General features: G+C 36.9%; 1 protein-coding gene across 2 annotated transcripts in view; it reads right to left on the bottom strand.

Annotated features, from left to right (window-relative positions):
• LOC106055704 (receptor for retinol uptake stra6-like) overlaps positions 1-23,191 on the bottom strand; it is a 31,044-nt gene that overhangs the window by 2,780 nt on the left and 5,073 nt on the right. Inside the window, exons 3-10 of one of the 2 annotated variants that reach the window (XM_056013144.1) lie at positions 19,179-19,254; positions 15,018-15,096; positions 14,494-14,542; positions 13,165-13,279; positions 9,556-9,657; positions 9,158-9,321; positions 3,825-3,992; positions 1,664-1,761 (exon numbers count right to left, since the gene is read on the bottom strand). In XM_056013144.1, the coding sequence (XP_055869119.1) occupies positions 1,664-1,761; positions 3,825-3,992; positions 9,158-9,321; positions 9,556-9,657; positions 13,165-13,279; positions 14,494-14,542; positions 15,018-15,096; positions 19,179-19,254 (851 nt within the window). Of the gene's footprint in view, positions 1-1,663; positions 1,762-3,824; positions 3,993-9,157; positions 9,322-9,555; positions 9,658-13,164; positions 13,280-14,493; positions 14,543-15,017; positions 15,097-18,565; positions 18,732-19,178; positions 19,255-23,191 lie in introns of those variants that run through there. The other variant, XM_056013145.1, reaches the window with a different exon arrangement.

Raw genomic sequence — 23,191 nt, 5'->3', positions numbered from 1 at the left:
AGAAGACAAGACAGTGACAAGGACAAGAAGAAGACAAGACAATGACAAGGACAAGAAGAAACAAGACAATGACAAGGACAAGAAGAAACAAGACAATGACAAGGACAAGAAGAAGACAAGACAATGACAAGGACAAGAAGAAGACAAGACAATGACAAGGACAAGAAGAAGACAAGACAGTGACAAGGACAAGAAGAAGACAAGACAATGACAAGGACAAGAAGAAGACAAGACAGTGACAAGGACAAGAAGAAGACAAGACAGTGACAAGGACAAGAAGAAGGCAAGACAGTGACAAGGACAAGAAGAAGACAAGACAATGACAAGGACAAGAAGAAGACAAGACAATGACAAGGACAAGAAGAAGACAAGACAGTGACAAGGACAAGAAGAAGGCAAGACAGTGACAAGGACAAGAAGAAGACAAGACAATGACAAGGACAAGAAGAAGACAAGACAGTGACAAGGACAAGAAGAAGACAAGACAATGACAAGGACAAGAAGAAGACAAGACAATGACAAGGACAAGAAGAAGACAAGACAATGACAAGGACAAGAAGAAGGCAAGACAGTGACAAGGACAAGAAGAAGACAAGACAGTGACAAGGACAAGAAGAAGACAAGACAGTGACAAGGACAAGAAGAAGACAAGACAGTGACAAGGACAAGAAGAAGACAAGACAGTGACAAGGACAAGAAGAAGACAAGACAATGACAAGGACAAGAAGAAGACAAGACAATGAAAAGGACAAGAAGAAGACAAGACAGTGACAAGGACAAGAAGAAGACAAGACAATGACAAGGACAAGAAGAAGACAAGACAGTGACAAGGACAAGAAGAAGACAAGACAATGACAAGGACAAGAAGAAGACAAGACAGTGACAAGGACAAGAAGAAGACAAGACAGTGACAAGGACAAGAAGAAACAAGACAATGACAAGGACAAGAAGAAGACAAGACAATGACAAGGACAAGAAGAAGACAAGACGATTACACGATGACAAGACAATGCCAAGATGACGACGCAATGACAAGACAATGACAATATTGTTGTAACTCCAGTGGCGGACTGAAAGGGTTAATGTGTGTGCGGCCTACTGATACATATCACTCAGGCCAATCACACAGGTCAACGGGCAACGGCTGTCGATAAACAAGGGACAGTACTGCTAGTTCACGCAAGTATGACCTGTGTTGTGGTCATGTGATCAAGAGCCTTCACGGTCGAGAGACAGTGTGTTTACAAGGACAGTTGAGACCAGAACAGCAAGGCATAAGGACTGTGGTACCTTTGGTACCTTCGAAAATGTAGCTGTACGAGCTTGAGAGACTTGTAAAGTTAAGTAAAGCACTTCTGTTAAGTTCAAGAAAGCATTTGAATTTGATGTAGTCAATTGTGTTGAATTGGCTGTTGATGTAATTGTCATTAAACCGCCACTTTGTTACTTGAAGCTCTTGTTATCAAGTTCTTGTGTTAGATGTGCTGTTATGTTGTTGTTAAGTAGTGTTTGCAGAAGGCCTGGTGGAGAAGATGGTAACAATATGATGATATGAAGACCAGACAATGACAAGACCATGGCACGATGGCATGACAATGACAAGATGAGTGATTGAAAACCAAATGAGATCAGAGCATGAACAACTGTACACAGCCAAACTTACCGATGGGTTCTGTAGGAGGGTATAGATAACAAGCCAGTTGAATTGGGCTGATCGATTTCTCACAACTTTCTTCATTGGTATCACGACCTGTAAAGTTTCTGTAACAAACAAAGAAAAACCACAAGAGACAGTAATATTAGTAATAAAATAATTCATTACAAATTCATACATTGCCTAAAGCAGTTCCTACTTTGCCAGTAATATATATATACTTATATATATATATATATATATATATATATATATATATATATATATATATATATATATATATATATATATATATATATATATATATATATATATATAAAATATATATATGGGGGACGAACGTGTGCCAAAGGAAGTCTTTTTTGCAGTGGTAAAAAATGGTCGACGTAACAGAGGTGCCCCATGGAAACGTTTTAAAGGCCAGCTTAGGCGCCAACTTGCTTTAGCTGACATAGAAAAGAGCACCTGGTTGCAAGCGGCCTCAGAGCGAGACAGCTGGTAGTCACTCACAAAGGCCGTGGGATACACATTTGAGACTAAAAGGAAAATCCGTTGCCGAGGACCGACGCAGACGGCGAAAAGAAAATCTTAATCGACCACCGTGGACAATGGTTTTGCTTGCTTTGGATATGACAAAATATGTAGGTCATAGTTGGGGCTACGTAGCCACGGGAAATACTGCATCCAGGTGAATTTCTTGCACTCGAAGACAAGCCTTATTATATATATATCTACAAATACTGAGAATAATTTTAGTTTCAACAAACTAGGGAGAGCCAATCTAAGTCGAAGTTGTTGTAGGTCCTATTTAGAAGATGTAATGATGTCTTATAATTTAAGTTTTGTACTTTTAAAACATGTACGCACTCTCTGTGTCATTAGTACACAAATACAATATCTTACCACCAAATGTCTTCACGATCGCGAAGGGGAATGGTAGGGATTTGAATGGAAATACTTTTTCAAGTATATCTCCTTTCCATGTCATATTTACTCATTTTTAGCGGCCCCCAAAAGAAGAAAAGATTATATTAGTTTTGTGTGGACTGTCCGTCCGTCCCGTTTAGATTTCAGAAACTAGAAGAGAAAATGAAAATAGGACATCGTGATATTTTAGATCATTCAAAGTTTGATGCAACGGCTACTTTGTTCTTTTCTGAAAGCAAAAAATATAATTTTTAAAATCAATTATGCAAGCAGTTTTGTTTTTTTTAAAACACCATTTTTATAACTATTCACTATAATAGTAACAAACCCTGGAAGCTTTTTAGTAAGGATCAAGCCAGTTTACCATTTTTCAAACATTTATACAAATGGTTTTAGATTTTGTATCAAAAAATATTATTTTTTACAATTGTATTGCTAAGTTATGTAAGTTCTGTCATGCTAAATACTACATTTACACTGAACACAAAACTAAAGGAACTGTTTTTTTTTTTTACGGAAATGTTTTTTTCTTGAGGCTTTGAATAAGAGATTGACCTTTTACAAAACAATTAGATACTCATTATAAGACATCAGTTAAGCCAGGTTCACATCTAACTTCACATTCACTTTCACCTATCCCTTGGTCTGCTGGACCTTTGGAGCACCACACAGGATCTGTCAACCTTATTTCTCCATTCTTCTCTGTCATTTGCCTTTGATAGAATTTCATTATGATATTCTTTCTGAAAATATTGAAACCTGCCTGGGTGGACCACTTCTGATAGAATTTAATAACCGATATTCTTCTGAAAATATTGAAACCTGCATTTTTTCCTGCCTGGGTGGACCACTTAGGGGGCTGATTTTGTGTTTGCGTTTCCACACAAACTGTCTTTGTAAATTGTTAAATTTAGATTTGAACATGATGGCAAAAACTTTCACAATATCTCAATACATACCGTAAAAGTTTTATTAGTAACAAATTTTTATTACATAAATGTTGATTCCTCCTGAAAAACCTTATAAAAGCAAATTCTGTTGAAAGGGGGAGGGGGACCACCCCTATTTCTCCCCATTCCGGAATCGCCAAGGATGTGATGATGGTAATTTCTTTCTCTTTCACTCTCGGTAGGAAAACAAGAGATCTATTTGGTTGTATACAAGATTCTCTTCTATTCTTGTGGCTCCGCTAATCTACTCAAGATGTTACGTCCAAAGATTCGTATAAAAACTATCTACATACCTGACTCGCTGGACATTAGGATGATGTCACTTTCATTCGTTGACATTGTCATCACGCCAATTGATTTCCTTTCACGACTGAGGGTGTACAGCAGTTGTATAAACACGAGAACCACTGGATGTGTTTGTGCCATCTCCATTTGGATATAACCTATATAGGCGCTGAAACCTGGGAGAGGAATGAAAATATATGACAAGTGTCAAATTTCTAGGATAATCATTGGAGCTTTTTTTTTACAAAACGTACATTAACTCACTTTGCATGTTTGTCTGTCTGGTACAAATATTGAACACGTTATTTCTCCCATTTCCCATTCTCTGATCAAGTTGAAACTTTGCACAAGTATTTAATATTCTTAACAAAACATGAAATCAATCAAAAAAATCAAATGATTAACTAATTAAATGGTGGTACTTAATTAATAAATCTTGAACTATTGAGATATAAGTGTAAATGCGGAGTTCTTCCCCTTAGAGGACCTTTTGTTTTTGCTAAGTATTCTTTATATTTTGCTTGTTTTAAATTATATTTCCAAGCGTGAATGTAATTTGCTTACTAAGAAAACTGCTGGTTGACTCCATTTCTTATCACTGAAGGATCTCTGACCCTTGAAAAGTTCTACTGACATAGCATACGAGAGAAAGTCAACTACTATCCATATTTTAGTATAAGTAACCAATTGGTTAATTAACTATTGATAATAAATTACTTTGTCTGGTATCTCGAACAACGGAAAGAAATAGTACTTGAATGAATTGGCGGTATAAGCTGACTTATTCCTCGTTGTAGATTGTCGTCTGAGGCTTATTACAAATTTGAAGTTCACCTTCATCTGCAAGCCGAGTCTCACTTAGTGCTGCTATGTCTATGTTGTATCTGTGGAGCTCCCTGGCTACTAGTGCAGTTCGTCTTTGTGGTCTATCAGATGTGTCGTTGTCAAGTAGTGTGCGCACATTCCATGCGCCTATGGTAAGAGGAACTATCCTCGTCTTTTTCTTTGAATTTCGACCGCTTGAGTAGGGTTCCCGCCAACTGCGGTAGGCTGGCTAGGGTAGTTTTGAGCAGGCTTTTCAGTTTTCAGCAAGTACCAATAAATGAAAAAATGGATGACCCACCTACGCTAAAGGAAACTGATCTTGCCATTCAACAGCTCGCAAGCGGAAAAGCCCCAGGAGCTGACTCCATTCCCGCAGAGGTCTACAAAAAAGGTGGATTAGCCCTGATTGAAAGACTTCATAAGCTCTTCTTAATTATGTGGGAAAAAGAGTCAATACCACAAGACTTTAAAGATGCCAAAATTGTTCATTTATACAAGCGAAAAGGAAACCGCCAGAATCTGCGACAACCACAGAGGGAAAATCCTTGCACGCATCCTACTAAATCGGCTCATGCAACATATAGAATATGGTATACTACCAGAAAGCCAGTGCGGCTTCAGAAAAGAGCGTGGAACCATTGACATGATCTTTGCAGCAAGGCAGCTCCAGGAAAAATGCCAAGAAATGCTGACCTGTTCTCAATATATGTCGACTTAACAAAGGCATTCGACACTGTTAGCAGAGAAGGACTCTGGAAGATCATGTCAAAGTATGGCTGTCCACAAAAATTCATAACCATGGTGAGACTATTTCATGATGGCATGAAGGCTCGTGCCCAAGAAAGTGGAGAACCATCAGAGCCCTTCGAAGTATCAAACGGGGTAAAACAAGGCTGTGTCCTAGCACCTACACTGTTCAGTATCATGTTCTCCGCTATGCTGACAGATGCATTCACAAATAGAGAAAACAACGGGATAAATATATCATACAGATTTGATGGTGGCCTATTCAACCCGAGGCGGCTTAAAGCAAAATCAAAAACAAATGCAGCAGTAATCAGAGACTTGCTATTTGCTGATGACTATGCCCTAAATGCCTGCTCTGAAAACGATCTGCAGAGTATCGTCAGTGACTTCTCAAGAGCATGCTCAGACTTTGGCCTTACCATCAATACGAACAAGACTGAAGTCTTATATCTACCTGCTCCTGGGAAAGCCTACTCGGATCCAAGCATTACTATAAATGAACAAGATATAAACGCAGTGGACAAATTCACATATCTTGGCAGCACACTCTCCAGAAATGGAAAAATCGATAGTGAAATCGACCTGCGTATCGCCAAGGCCAGTGCATCCTATGGCAGACTGTCTACAAATGTCTGGAACAGACGTGGTATCACCACAAACACCAAGCTAGGGGTCTATAGAGCCGTCATCCTCCCTACATTGCTCTATGCCTCAGAAACATGGACAGTGTACAGTAAACATGCAAAGAGACTAAACCGCTTCCACATGACATGTCTGAGAAAAATACTAAATGTCAAATGGCAAGACAAAATACCAGATACAGAAGTCCTTCGAAGAGCGTGTCTGCAAAGCATCCACACAATCCTGATGCAGTCCCAGCTGCGATGGGCAGGTCACGTCTACAGAATGGAAGACCATCGCATCCCAAAACGACTCTTGTATGGCCAACTAAGCGAAGGAAAGCGCTCGCAAGGTGGGCAAAGAAAGCGCTTAAGGGACACCCTCAAAGCTTCTCTGAAGGCGTTCAGAATAGACCCTGGAACCTGGGAGACAGAGGCACACGACAGAGCATCATGGCGTCACGCTGTGAAAACTGGCGCACAGGTTGCTGAGGAAAAAAGAACAACGCAGGAAGAAGAAAAACGCCAGAAAAGAAAAGCAAGACAAACGACACTAGCTCCAGCTGGAATAACCTGCCCAGTGTGCAGCCAAACATTCCGGGCTCACATAGGTCTCACCAGCCACATGAGGAGGCATAAAACCCCAGTGCAAAGCCCTCAGCCCCCTGGATGACAAAGTGGTCATCATCGAACCACGATGGACGAACTATATATATATTACAAATTTAATTACATGACTGATCCAAACTAATTGATACATGTAATATATACTTTATTGCTGTTGCTTTTTAAGTTTTTTTTTGTCTTTTGTTTTTTTATTGTTTGTTGTTGTTGATGTTCATATATACCAGGGGTTCTCAACCTGTGGGTCGCGACCTCTTTGGAGGTCGAATGACAATTTGCAGTGGGTCGCCTAAGACCATCGAAAACCTAAATTTTTTGGGTCAATCTAACGTGTGGAACTTAAAATTGTACAAAGTTTTTCCCTTGGAAATTACTTTTTTAAAATTGTTATTCATGCATACAAAACTAGATCTAAATCAGAATGATTTTAAACAATTTCATTGTCGCATCAAATATATTTGTAAATTTAAATTTATGGGAGTTAATGCAAAGGCGGCATTATAGCAAGCAAAGGAAACCGAGAACTATGAACAATGGACCCCATTCCCCAATCGTAAACAGACAACATTTAGCCACGTGGTGCTCTATATCTTCTATATACGTTATGATCTCATGTTTAATTCATGATGGTTGTCACGTGACAATTTTTTTCGTTGTTTTATCAATAAGATCACGTGACTAAATGTTGTTTGTTTACGATTGGTGAATGAGGTCCATTCTGAACAAAGTTTTTACATTTGTTGTTGTGATACCATAAAATTAGTTGTTGTTTTTTAATGCCATGTATCTTTTGGAAAGTGAATAAAAATAAAAGAAAAAAAAGGCGACATTGCGGAATCATAGATATTATTTTTATGGTAACGTCGTGACGACATTGAAAAGCGATTTTGTTTATGGCTATAAATAGGTTGTCGTTTAATAGTCCATGCAATTCCCATCATGGAACAGTCCATGACAATGGACCTACTACAAAATAACATCGGGAACAGAAAATATTTGGTTGATTTATTTCAGGTTTGGTTTTGCTTGAATATTCCTAGTGAGTAGGTCGTAAATCCCAGTGCGACATTGGTAACGAGGTTCTATAAGCCGAATCTATATAACTGCAACGTAGTTTTGATACTTAACATCCGGGCTTTGCCAACATGGATGCCAAGTAATCTAGAGGTACAATTAGGTATATGATGACGATTTTAAAGACGAGTTTCTCTTTCGCAAACCACTTGAAACGACGGCAACATGAGATATATATATTAGAACAATGCGTAGGACGTAGTTATCTTCTCCTATGAAGTATCGTTTGTAATATGTAGGCTAAGAGAACAAAAATTTTTTTTTCATTTTTGGAAAAGTAGAAAATCTCATTGAAAATTATGACTGGTGTCTGCACGGAAGAGGCTCCAGGTGCACTAGTATGTCGGTCTGGATTTCAATGTTTGGTACAGAATGAGTCACCAAAAGTGTAGTAACCTAATGAAACACTACAAGAAGACATGTCTTGATCCTAGGCTTTATTGAACAAGAATGACAAAACAGTTCACGATAACACAGTACACACACACAAGCTGACCTGGACACCAAGACATTTTGACACACAAGAACAGATCAGTTCACAACACACAACAAGACTATAAATACACAACAAAAAGTCCACAGACCTCAGTGTATGATTAATTGACGACTATTAGTGAGGAAGACACTGCTACAAGAACTACAAGAAGCAACGAAAAACGTCACTACAAGGAACAAATGCAACATGTCTCGATTGGTCTGGAAAAATTCCGATCCTTCCTCTCGAAATTTCAAATTGACAAACAAAATTTGACGATAATAATATTTATATGTTGACAATTTTATCTGCTCTATATGAGGAAAATGAAAATGAACTTGAGGATAAAATAATAATTTTAGTGAAAGAATATTGTGTGAATGCAAGCAGACGACATTTCATCCTACTTTCCAAATCTGACATACAGCTTGCTGTTTGCACTTGCCAGAAGTCAGTGGGCAATACATAGAGTTATCAGATATTCACACGCGGACTACGTTTACATACCATTTGCAAAAGCACAGTTACTTAGGCATATGAGCGAAAATAATTTTATTGTTGGGGGTCGCCGCGTATTTGTGAATAGTACAAGGGATCGCGGAGCTAAAAAGGTTGAGAACCGCAGATATATCCTCATTCAAATCAAAGATACTGTTACAACAAGGAAATTGTAAGTTGTCTCCCCGTAATCCACTTCTGAAGTTTTAATACTTCGTTTAATTTACAGAAATGTCATGGATCTAGCCAGGAAAACCAGTGACTTGGCAGAATTTAAGTCATTGGTTAATATGCATGACTAAATGCATGACGCGTATGACGTAATCATCTTCTTTTTTGAAGTAACGTCTGTATTATATAAGATAAGATCAAAACGTCCACATCTTTTTGAGCAGCGGACAGAAATGCATAACCTGGATTTAATTTTCCATATTTTATGGACATTTACGCTCTATGGTAAAGTATAGAAATGTCTCACCTGGGTCAAAACGCTCAAATTTTCTAGGCATTAGACTACTGTCCAGTCGAGCCAGGAGTAGAATCCCAACAGCTACCGATTTGATAATCCTCATGAAACATGAGACTATTCCCAGGAAGATGTTGTAGAAAAACATGAAGTAAGTGGTGATGAAATAGAAACGTCTGGGGAAAAAATATAGAATTGATGTTTCTGAATAGGAACAAAACAATGAGAAAGGAATCAACATTAGCATCACCACACTTGTACTCTAACAGACGCAGAAACAATGTTGTGCTTGCAAACAACGCGTTCCCTTTCTATCAGTGTTTGTTTCTTTTAATTAATTTTAATAATCTTTTAATAAATCTTTCAAAATACCGGGTTTGGTAGATCTTAAAGACAAATTATAGATTCACCTGTTATCCAGAAGTAAATGTTGGGCATTGCCTTGAAGAAAGACAAATCTGGTCAAGATTTTCTGTATAATAACAAGTGCTATGCCTATTAAGACTCCAGGCCTGCAATAAACGCATACAGTAAAAGGGAGGAAACTACATGTCATAACATAAATGTTCTCAACATATCGGTTTATGAATTTCGTTTCGTAAATTCATTCTGTTCTCTAACTGAAGGCTTGTTTAAGCATTTATGTTATTGATTCGCCGGGACCACATCCTGTTTAGTTGAGGCAAAGGCTTTATGAGTTCGTTTGTTAATATTAATATTAATATTCAAAGTATTTATCTGCCAGATTAGATCAATATTACGATTCCGAGCTATCACTGAAGACATTTCCCAGCTCCTGTCAGTCAGAACGTCTATTTTTTTTTGTTTTGTTTGGTCTGTCCTTCAGTCCGTCCGTCACGTTTGAATATTAAAAACTAGAAAAGATATCGAAAACCCGTTATCATGATTTTTTGCTACTTGCAAAGTTATCTATCTATCTATCTATTTATTTATCTATCTATCTATCTATCTATCTATCTATCTATTTATCTATCTATCTATCTATCTATCTATCTATCTATCTATCTATCTATCTATCTATCTATTTATCTATCTATCTATCTATCTATTTATCTATCTATCTATCTATCTATCTATCTATCTATCTATTTATCTATCTATCTATCTATCTATCTATTTATCTATCTATCTATCTATCTATCTATCTATCTATCTATTTATCTATCTATCTATCTATCTATCTATCTATCTATCTATCTATCTATTTATCTATCTATCTATCTATCTATTTATCTATCTATCTATCTATCTATTTATCTATCTATCTATCTATCTATCTATCTATCTAACTATCTATCTTTCTATCTTTCTATTTATCTATCCATCTATCCATCTATCTATCTATCTATCTATCTATCTATCTATCTATCTATCTATCTATCTATCTATTTATCTATCTATCTATCTATCTATCTATCTATCTATCTATCTATATATATATATATATATATATATATATATATATATATATATATATATATATATATATATATATATATATATATATATATTAGGTTAGATTTAGATTTTCTTATATACGAGTATTAACATTTTTAAAACAAAAAGCATGTAATGTCCAACAGTGGCGTAACTAAGGGGGGGAGGGAGGGGGGAGAATTTTAAAATGTCAATTTCGTCTATTCTTCAGGAGATTTGAATAAATAAAAAAAAGTTCAGGACTTTATCGTATATTTTGCCTTTTCATGAGATTTTCTGGAGGCCCTGAAAAATCAGGAGGTCGCGAAAACCCTGTTATTTTATATACGTTATAATGGTTTAATTTAATAATGTACACTTAGAATTAGCGCGGGTCCTATGAAAGCGCGGGGCCCACTGCGACCGGATAGGCTGCAGTGGCCTAAGGCCGGCCCTGTCTACTAGGAACTTTAATAATTCGTCCACTTCTGGTTGTCTTGACTGGCACAACAAGTTCTCTAGACGTTGGTCTATAACTGTCAGTTTCGTTTGTTCCAACAGTTTGCAGTTCATTGTCTCCATCGGTATCATAGTACCCAGAGATGTCTTCATCGAAACTCTTATTCAAAAAGCGTTGATTTCTTCTGTATGTTTTTCCGTTTGTCTTTATGATGTAAGATCTGGGTGCTGAATGTTTTTTTATGACAACTGCTTTCTGCCATGTTTGACCTAGACGAACTCTCCGACAGAATAATCTTTAGGCAGTGTTGCTTTTGCATTGTATTTCACTTTGCTTTTCATCTGTCGTTCGTTGAGTAATGTCTCTGCATTTTCAGCTACCGATGGTTTCAATAGTTTGGGATCATTTGGAATGATTTCCTGAGTCTTCTACTCGTCAGCAGTTGTGATGGTGAATACGGCAGTCCGCTTATCGGAGTATTTCTATACTCCAGCATAACGAGATATGGATCTTTCCCACTTTTGTATGCTCTGAATCCTTCTGCTTGCGCAGAAAACATAAACAACCAACAATGACATAATACCATATAATATTAGCACAGAATCTTCTTGATGCAGTGGAAAATTAAGATTTTTTTGCCTATCTTGAATTCTGGTCAAAGCTCTTGCGCCCAATTACTATAGTTCAGAAGAAACTACAAAAGTCTGGACTGCATATACGGGAAGCTGCTAAAGAAATAAGTACCCTTTCATGCTTTATGCAAAATGATGAGAAACTGACAAAAGCCCAATCCATCGAAAAAGCAAAAGAAGGTAGTGAATACTATGGATTCCCTGTAATCAAAACAACCAGAAGAAAGAAAAGACTTGATGGGAAGTTGAGTTCTAATGTAGGACTGTCAATAGAACTGCAATTTAAACGTGTTGCGTCAGAAGTGCTGGACAGATTCCAAAGGCTGGAAAGAAAATGGATACCTTTGGCTTTCTTCTAGATGAAGACACGCTTATGACAAACTGTGCTACTTTTCCTGTTTGTATGATGAAATAAATGGAAATCGCTTTTTCAAATATGTCATTGATGCACGAGCACTTTTCATCAACTAACAGTAATACAATCACTAATAGACATATTGAGGAAACAGGCTTCATATGGTAATTACGTGTGCTCAAACTTTGCAACCTCCTCCGAATACCGCTAACTCAGGCCACTTCCATTACGTCATGTGAGAGATCATTCTCAAAGCTCAAGTTCATCAAAAGCTATCTCAGGAGCACAATGACACAAGAAAGGCTTATCATGGCTTTAATGTCAGTGAAGTCACAAATACTAGAAAGTATCGATGTAGTTGATGTTATAGATGTCTTTGCTGCACAGAATGCACGACATGAAGCGATATCAATTTAGATTTGTCACTTGTGCATTATTTAACTAATAAACAAAGGTATTATTCATTAAAAGAGTCTTGATTACTTTTTGTTAAGTTTACTGATATACTGAACCAATTTGATTTGGGGCTTATATATTTTTGCGTACATTATCCCATGTCATATGCCCAATGTCGAAATGCAAGGGGCCCCCAAAGAGGTCAATCCCCCCGGGCCCCCAAATCCCTAGTTACGCCCCTGATGTCCAATATGAATGAGAGATACCAGATTTAATTAACCCCCTTACGTGTAGATCAAGCAACAATTAGAATCTTATTAGTCATTATTTCATCACATCCTTTAGACCAGCCCCACTCTGAATTGTTTTCTCATAACAATTATTGCCATGAATATTTAAGAACATTATCAATGTAATAATAAAACAACGTCAGACAAACAATAAAATCCCAGCGGCAACACTTTCATCCTGGTCAGTTCAAAGAAATAACTGTGCAAAATTTCAGCTTGATCCGAGATTGGGTGTCGGAGAAATAAAGTATACAAGCATTTTATCGGGCAAGCAGACAGATATACAGACAGACAGATAAAATGAGTTGATATAAGCTTTGTTAAAACACATCTTTACATGCATTGCTTAGTAAACAGATGACCTATGGTTAGACCCTTCGGGGCTCCGCTGATAACGTATATATTAGATATTTAGAAATATCAAATGAATTTGATTTGATTAGGCTTACCAGACTTGCAGCACTTTATTCACCAACCAGTCTATGTAGCCGAAGATTAGAGATAAAATAAATACGCCCATGGAAAAACAGATGATGAACAGTATTATAGTAATGATCATAAAACCTGGTTAGAAAAACAAACACAACAATTATTACATAGGTCGTAGATAGTACAACAAGAGTTGCAGTACGTAACTAGAGGGATAAACTGTAGTGACCCGCTAGGCCAGCAGTTGTGAGACTGTAGTGACACGCTAGGCCAGCAGTTGTGAGACTATAGTGACACGCTAGGCCAGCAGTTGTGAGACTGTAGTGACACGCTAGGCCAGCAGTTGTGAGACTGTAGTGACACGCTAGGCCAGCAGTTGTGAGACTGTAGTGACACGCTAGGCCAGCAGTTGTGAGACTGTAGTGACACGCTAGGCTAGCAGTTGTGAGAGTGTAGTGACACGCTAGGCCAGCAGTTGTGAGACTGTAGTGACACGCTAGGCCAGCAGTTTTGAGACTGTAGTGACACGCTAGGCCAGCAGTTGTGAGACTGTAGTGACACGCTAGGCCAGCAGTTGTGAGACTGTAGTGACACGCTAGGCCAGCAGTTGTGAGACTGTAGTGACACGCTAGGCCAGCAGTTGTGAGACTGTGGAGCTCCACTCTATAGGGCGCGACGTCCTCTTAAGAGGATCGTGGGGCATCTTGACCCTAAACTTAAAGGAGGAGTTGATTTAAAAACAAATTAAAATTTAAAAAATAACTTTGTTAAAAAAAAACTTGCCTTATATTTCGTGAAATCGCATCTTCTCATCGTGTGACTTATAGGCATCTGCTCTCCTGATTTTGTCAAGAGCTCTAGTCTCTTTTTGGGAGGAGAGCACCGCGCTGCTATATCTCTCATTATTGAAAGGCTTAACTCCCGATAGCTAAGTACATTTTCCATATGAAACAAAATAATTTATTTACGACTAATTGTTTAACTTTTTTTTTCTTTTTTGATCTATGTGTTGTCATCGACAAAGAATAATTGTGCCAAGTTTCCATTTGATCTAAGAATTGAAAGCTGTGGAAATTATGTGCAAAATATTTTGACATGTTGAAAATCGTTATCTTCAGTGTCCATCTTTTACAATAACTTTAAGGCAGAGGCATAGTGAGGGGAGCTCAAGGGGGGCACGATGCCCCGGGCGCCAACCTCGGGGGGGGGGGCGACACACGCAGCCTATATTTCTATGTGATGTTCGTGCCAAATGGGAAGGGGGGGGGTCGCCAATAATGCACCTCGCCCCGGGCGCACGTTCTGCTCACTACGCCTCTGCTGTAGGTCAATGTGGTAGAATCTCTCACCCCATATCAGATAGGCCACTTGAAAACCTGCAAACTTCATATTGCCGACCTGTCAAAGAAAAAGGTTTTATTGCGCTAGAACGCTTTTAAACTATGTATGGGGGAGAAAGAAATCAAAAGTGTGTGCTGTCCTGACTTGGATTTTGTGTGTTATCTGTTTGATACTATTTCACATCAGAACACATCCAAAGGACACAACAATATACTCAATAAAACGTGTGAAGACTTCAACTGATTTACAGATGGAGATGATCGCCATGTCCAATAAATCCGTCGATAATAATCAGCAGTCTATTCACCATACATCTCGCTACAAGCCCTAGCCATATTCTTTCTCCTATTCCTAAAGTGTAGAGATTGATATTCTGGTCAATTCGAAGGACAGAGAAGAATGAAGAAAGACGGTTGACAGATCTTGTGTGGTGCCCCAAAAGTCCATCAAACTAAGAAATAAGTAACTCCTAGACACATCTAGATTACTAGAGCAATAAGTCTATGTACATAGCTACAACAAATGTACTTACACACAAACCTTGGGCTGAAAACTTGGATGCTTCGGGTATGTATGTATAGTCACCCCTATACAACATAAACAGATTATTTCTGAAATAATTTGCGTAGTGATCAGTTAGGTTGGAGAAAATCACAATAGCTAAGTCAGAGTAAAAAAGACTAATAGCTAGTGAAAATACTATTTCCGGGGTTTTAGAAAAGAGAAGAAAGGAAACGCTGAAAAATCTATTTAAAAATTATTTTTAGGAATGTGAGACAAACATTATAGAACTATTTTTGTCTAGTTTCAAAAACATAATACGAACAGATACCGGTGCTGCGCTAAACTAAAATAGCTAGATTACTCTAAGCAATGAGCTAGCACCAGTGTTCAAAATACTTTTTCAGGCATCTCTTAACCAGGGCAGAGTACCAAGGGACTGAAAAGAAGCTAATGTGACCCCCCCCCCCCCCATTTAAAAAAGGAGAAAAAGCTGACCCAGGAAACTACAGACCAGAATCACTTACCAGCATCACATGTAAAATCCTAGAACACATAATATGTGGAAACATCATAAACCAAACATAATGTCCTTAGTCCATACCAACATGGCTTTATGAAATATAGATCATGTGAAACACAACTAATAGGACTAATTGATGATTTTTTTTCAAAAGATTTAGATGATAGTGAGCAAATAGATGCTATCTTACTAGAATTTTCCAAGGCTTTCGACAAAGTTCACCACCATACTTTGCTTTAAAAATTAAAATATTTTGGCATTGATGGTCCATTGAATCAGTGGATTAAAGATTCTCTGATAGGGAGAGAACAAACTGTAATAATAAATGGCTCTAAATCAACACCGATAACAGTAAACTAAGGTGTACCTCAAGGAACAGTCTTAAGTCCACTACTATTTTTAATTTACATAAATGATTTACCAAATTGCATTAGTTCAGGAAAAGTCAGATTATTTGCAGACGATTGCATAATATATAGAACAATAAAAACAACACAAGATGCAGAAATTTTACAAAGAGAATTAGATGAATTACAGAAATGGGAATCAAATTGGAGCATGTCTTTCCACCCAGAAAAACTTATCTTATTCATGGTAAACCAGTAACACAGACTAAAAACGCAAAATACCTAGGTGACAACAATAAATGAAAAACTGTCATGGAATCCACATATTGATAAAACTATCAAAAAATCAAACAAAGCATTAGGGTTTAATAAAAGAAATTTCTATAAATCAAATAAGAACATAAAACTAAAATGTTATTTAACCTTGGTTAGGCCAATAATAGAATATACATCCTCTGTTTGGGACCCCTCAACTCAAGAAAACATTAAGAAACTGGAACAGACACAAAATAGAGCAGTGATATTCATAACAAACGAATATTCACATTTGACTAGAGTAACACCTTAAGTAAAATCACTAAATTTAGAAAGCCTTCAGGAAAGAAGACTTAAAAGTAAAGTAGCAATTATACATAAAACACTGAACCATAATCTTCAAATACAAAAACAAAATTTAATAAAATACTCTGAAAGACACAAAGATAAAGGCACATTCCTCGTTCCATATGCTAGGACTAATTTGTACAAATGCTCCTTATTCCCTACTGTTATTAGAACATGGAATGTGTTGCCTGAGATAGCCAGAAAGCCAGGGACTTGGCAGAATTTAGGTCATTGGTTAATATGCAACACTGAATGCATGACGCGTAGGACGTAATCTTCTCCTTCTTTAAAGTAACGTCTGTATTATATAAGATTAGATAAGATAAGATAAGATATAGTCCAATTTGTGGACCGGTGGGGGAAGGGAAAGAGTTTTTCCGTGCTGCCTTTAGGCGCTCAGTAAACACAACTCTGCTCGAGTCGGGTGTCGAACCTCGGGCCCCCTTCATAGCCAAGCCAAGTTCAAGCGTGCTTAGCCTCTCGTCCACGCATCCCAAATAGACTTATAGTAAATTAATTAGTGGTTGACTAAACTAAACAGGCGAGGCCTTTAATGAAGTTCGATCCGTACAAATGATAACAGTTACACCTTGAGATCTACTTAACACCTTTGTGTTTGTGAAATATTATTTCATGAACTCGTTTGCTCATAGAAGTAAAAATGTAATAAATTTGGTGTCAAGTCTAAGCGATATCTTTGTGACAATTTCAATAGAATGGTTTTTTTTTTAAATAATATGGCTAGTATGTGTGTGGTGTATATAAAAATCTTCATTTTGCAAATTTAACAATTGAAGTTTTGATTATAAAAATGGTTTAGTAGTTTATGTATCAGAAAAGTAATAGATACCGTTTTCGTAATATATCATTCAAGGCAAGAGGAAGAATTTAGTAATTATTAGTGAATGAGTCATCAGGGCCAAGAATTTTATATTGTAGATTTTGTTAACTTCGGAGCAAAAACAAACTTAAACAAGGTTACAAAGACAGCTTGTGTGAAAACACAAACTCAAAATCGGCCCCCGAAGGCACACAGCCAGAGTATTCACCAGGATTCGAACACGGGACTTCCAGTTTTAAGTGCTTTACCCCTCAGTCGCAGAAACTCGATATATTCATTTATATATTTTTTAAATAATAATTATTAACCTTATCCATACATTCAAAATTAATAACATGTCACATGCAATAAAGAGAAACTAAAAAAGATTTATTCTTCTAACAAAATTAGATAAATTGGCAACACGACAAAAAAATAATTCTTGACCTACTTTAAGCTACAATTCTTATCTTATCTTATATAATACAGACGTTACTTCAAAAAAGAAGATGATTACGTCCTACGCGTCATGCATTTAGTCATGCATATTAACCAATGACTTAAATTCTGTCAAGTCACTGGTTTTCCTGGCTAGCTCAGGCAACCCATTCCATGCTCTAATAGCACTAGGGAAGAAGGAGTACAAATGACTTAATAAGACTTTCCCCTTGCAAATAAAAAATTAATATCTCCATTGTCATTTGTCATAGTAACTAGACAAAGATCTAGCTAGATCTAGACCTAGTTTTAGATCTAAATCTAGATTCAAGATCTAAGTCTAGGTCTAGAACTAGATCTAAGTGTAGATCTAGAAATAGATCTAAGTCTAAATATAGAGTTAGATCTAAGTCACTAAGTCTATATCTAGATCTAGAACTATATATGGAATCTTGATATATAATCTACTATATCTAGACTAGAACTCGTATGAATTTACACGTTTAATCTTAAAATTACTAGACCTATGCCAATGTTATGGTAATGCCAAGCCCCAATGGTGTACTATGATGTTCGTATCAGATCCATTTCTTAATGCGATACTAATGTTTCCATAATAAATAAATCTGCAACCCTTAACCTGTCAGAAGATAAGTTATTGCCTTAATAATTAAAAATTAGTTCAAATTATCAATACATTTATAATATATTTATTATAAATATAAGTAGATCTGGGCTCTATTTAGTCTTATTTAGACTGTCAAGTGTAGGCACCTACAATGAGGGTATGTCAAAACTGCGCGCTATAAAAGTAGTTCGTTATTTTTGAAACATAACTAAAACGAAACCTGAAAGATGTACCCATGTGTAAAATATTTACCTGAAAGATGTACCCATGTGTAAAATATTTACCTGAAAGATGTACCCATGTGTAAAATAGTTACCTGAAAGATGTACCCATGTGTAAAATAGTTACCTGAAAGATGTACCCATGTGTAAAATATTTACCTGAAAGATGTACCCATGTGTAAAATAGTTACCTGAAAGATGTACCCATGTGTAAAATAGTTACCTGAAAGATGTGCCCATGTGTAAAATAGTTACCTTACCTGAAAGATGTACCCATGTGTAAAATATTTACCTGAAAGATGTACCCATGTGTAAAATAGTTACCTGAAAGATGTACCCATGTGTAAAATAGTTACCTGAAAGATGAACCCATGTGTAAAATAGTTACCTGAAAGATGTACCCATGTGTAAAATATTTACCTGAAAAATGTACGCATGTGTAAAATAGTTACCTGAAAGATGTACCCATGTGTAAAATAGTTACCTGAAAGATGTACCCATATGTAAAATATTTACCTGAAAAATGTATGCATGTGTAAAATAGTTACCTGAAAGATGTACCCATGTGTAAAATAGTTACCTGAAAGATGTACCCATGTGTAAAATAGTTACCTGAAAGATGTACCCATGTGTAAAATATTTACAAGTGTCATTGCGCAAGAGAGGGCTATGGCAACAAGAAGAGAGTCTGAGGAAAAAATATGATTGACTTATATATTTTTTTTAATAGAAAAATCTTCGAGTCTAATAGAAAAAAGCTCAAGATGAGGAGAAATAGAAACTGTCAAGATGAAGAGAAATAGAAACTGTCTAGGAGAAAAAGAAACTGTTAAGATGAGAAGAAACAGAAACTGTCAAGATGAGGAGAAAGAGAAACTTTCTAGGAGAAACAGAAACTGTCTAGGAGAAACAGAAACTGTCTAGATGAGAAGAAACAGAAACTGTCAAGATGAGAAGAAACAGAAACTGTCGAGATGAGGAGAAACAGAAACTGTCAAGATGAGAAGAAACAGAAACTGTCGAGATGATGAGAAACAGAAACTGTCAAGATGAGGAGAAACAGAAACTGTCAAGATGAGAAGAAACAGAAACTGTCTAGATGAGAAGAAACAGAAACTGTCAAGATGAGGAGAAAGAGAAACTGTCTAGATGAGGAGAAACAGAAACTGTCAAGATGAAAAGAAACAGAAACTGTCTAGAAGAAACAAAAACTATCAAGGAGAAACAGAAACTGTCAAGATGAGGAGAAACAGAAACTGTCAAGATGAGGAGAAACAGAAACAGTCAAGATGAGAAGAAACAGAAACTGTCTAGATGATGAGAAACATAAACTGTCAAGATGATGATAAACAGAAACTGTCAAGATGAGGAGAAACAGAAACTGTCAAGATGAGGAGAAAAAGAAACTGTCAAGATGAGGAGAAACAGAAACTGTCAAGATGAGGAGAAACAGAAACTGTCAAGAAGAAACAGAAACTGTCAAGATGAGGAGAAACAGAAACTGTCAAGATGAGGAGAAACAGAAACTGTCAAGATGAGGAGAAACAGAAACTGTCAAAATGAGGAGAAACAAAGACTGTTAAGATGAGAAGAAACAGAAACTGTTAAGGAGAAATAGAAACTGTCAAGGAGAAACAGAAACTGTCAAGGAGAATTACAAACTGTCAAGGAGAAACAGAAACTGTCAGGGAGAAAAAGAAACTGTCAAGGAGAATTAGAAACTGTCAAGGAGAAACAGAAACTGTCAAGGAGAAGCAGAACCTGTCAAGGAGAATTAGAAACTGTCAAGGAGAATTAGAAACTGTCAAGGAGAATTAGAAACATTCAAGGAGAAACAGAAACTGTCAAGGAGAAACAGAAACTGTCAAGGAGAAACAGAAACTGTCAAGGAGAAACAGAAACTGTCAAGGAGAATTAGAAACTGTCAAGGAGAAACAGAAACTGTCAAGGAGAAACAGAAACTGTCAAGGAGAATTAGAAACTGTCAAGGAGAATTAGAAACTGTCAAGGAGAAACAAAAACTGTCAAGGAGAATTAGAAACTGTCAAGGAGAATTAGAAACTGTCAAGGAGAAACAGAAACTGTCAAGGAGAAACAGAAACTGTCAAGGAGAATTAGAAACTGTCAAGGAGAATTAGAAACTGTCAAGGAGAATTAGAAACTGTCAAGGAGAAACAGAAACTGTCAAGGAGAAACAGAAACTGTCAAGGAGAATTAGAAACTGTCAAGGAGAAACAGAAACTGTCAAGGAGAAACAGAAACTGTCAAGGAGAAACAGAAACTGTCAAGGAGAATTAGAAACTGTCAAGGAGAATTAGAAACTGTCAAGGAGAAACAGAAACTGTCAAGGAGAAACAGAAACTGTCAAGGAGAAACAGAAACTGTCAAGGAGAAACAGAAACTGTCAAGGAGAATTAGAAACTGTCAAGGAGAATTAGAAACTGTCAAGGAGAAACAAAAACTGTCAAGGAGAATTAGAAACTGTCAAGGAGAAACAGAAACTGTCAAGGAGAAACAAAAACTGTCAAGGAGAATTAGAAACTGTCAAGGAGAATTAGAAACTGTCAAGGAGAATTAGAAACTGTCAAGGAGAAACAGAAACTGTCAAGGAGAATTAGAAACTGTCAAGGAGAATTAGAAACTGTCAAGGAGAAACAGAAACTGTCAAGGAGAATTAGAAACTGTCAAGGAGAATTAGAAACTGTCAAGGAGAAACAGAAACTGTCAAGGAGAAACAGAAACTGTCAAGGAGAATTAGAAACTGTCAAGGAGAATTAGAAACTGTCAAGGAGAAACAGAAACTGTCAAGGAGAATTAGAAACTGTCAAGGAGAATTAGAAACTGTCAAGGAGAAACAGAAACTGTCAAGGAGAATTAGAAACTGTCAAGGAGAATTAGAAACTGTCAAGGAGAAACAAAAACTGTCAAGGAGAATTAGAAACTGTCAAGGAGAATTAGAAACTGTCAAGGAGAAACAGAAACTGTCAAGGAGAAACAGAAACTGTCAAGGAGAATTAGAAACTGTCAAGGAGAATTAGAAACTGTCAAGGAGAATTAGAAACTGTCAAGGAGAAACAGAAACTGTCAAGGAGAAACAGAAACTGTCAAGGAGAAACAGAAACTGTCAAGGAGAATTAGAAACTGTCAAGGAGAATTAGAAACTGTCAAGGAGAAACAGAAACTGTCAAGGAGAATTAGAAACTGTCAAGGAGAATTAGAAACTGTCAAGGAGAAACAAAAACTGTCAAGGAGAATTAGAAACTGTCAAGGAGAATTAGAAACTGTCAAGGAGAAACAGAAACTGTCAAGGAGAAACAGAAACTGTCAAGGAGAATTAGAAACTGTCAAGGAGAATTAGAAACTGTCAAGGAGAAACAGAAACTTTCAAGGAGAAACAGAAACTGTCAAGGAGAAACAGAAACTTTCAAGGAGAATTAGAAACTGTCAAGGAGAATTAGAAACTGTCAAGGAGAAACAGAAACTGTCAAGGAGAAACAGAAACTGTCAAGGAGAATTAGAAACTGTCAAGGAGAATTAGAAACTGTCAAGGAGAAACAGAAACTGTCAAGGAGAAACAGAAACTGTCATGGAGAAACAGAAACTGTCAAGGAGAAACAGAAACTGTCAAGGAGAATTAGAAACTGTCAAGGAGAAACAGAAACTGTCAAGGAGAAACAGAAACTGTCAAGGAGAATTAGAAACTGTCAAGGAGAATTAGAAACTGTCAAGGAGAAACAAAAACTGTCAAGGAGAATTAGAAACTGTCAAGGAGAATTAGAAACTGTCAAGGAGAAACAGAAACTGTCAAGGAGAAACAGAAACTGTCAAGGAGAATTAGAAACTGTCAAGGAGAATTAGAAACTGTCAAGGAGAATTAGAAACTGTCAAGGAGAAACAGAAACTGTCAAGGAGAAACAGAAACTGTCAAGGAGAAACAGAAACTGTCAAGGAGAATTAGAAACTGTCAAGGAGAATTAGAAACTGTCAAGGAGAAACAGAAACTGTCAAGGAGAAACAGAAACTGTCAAGGAGAATTAGAAACTGTCAAGGAGAATTAGAAACTGTCAAGGAGAAACAGAAACTGTCAAGGAGAAACAGAAACTGTCAAGGAGAAACAGAAACTGTCAAGGAGAAACAGAAACTGTCAAGGAGAATTAGAAACTGTCAAGGAGAATTAGAAACTGTCAAGGAGAAACAGAAACTGTCAATAAGAGACAGAAACTGTCAAGGAGAAACAGAAACTGTCAAGGAGAAACAGAAACTGTCAAGGAGAAACAGAAACTGTCAAGATGAGGAGAAACAGAAACTGTCAAGATGAGGAGAAACAGAAACTGTCAAGATGAGGAGAAACAGAAACTGTCAAGGAAAAACAGAAACTGTCAAGATGAGGAGAAACAGAAACTGTCAAGATGATGATTTCGAAAAGAAATACTTCTTACACTCTAATGTTTACTCAGACTGAGGTGATAGTAAATAGTGTTAGTCAATGTTCTGTTCTTTATCTTATGTGTGACCAATTAGCTTGTATTTGCTAGTGAATGTTTACATGATTGGTTTTTTTTAAATGTTCGGACAGGGCCTAGTTTCCAAGGGCACAAACTCAACTTTTACCACAACATCTACCA

The sequence above is a fragment of the Biomphalaria glabrata genome, chromosome 15 (genome assembly GCF_947242115.1).
Source record: "Biomphalaria glabrata chromosome 15, xgBioGlab47.1, whole genome shotgun sequence".
Lineage (NCBI taxonomy): Eukaryota > Metazoa > Mollusca > Gastropoda > Planorbidae > Biomphalaria > Biomphalaria glabrata.
The sequence above is the reverse complement of the archived record's forward strand: the minus strand, read 5'-3'. Positions and strand labels throughout refer to the sequence as shown.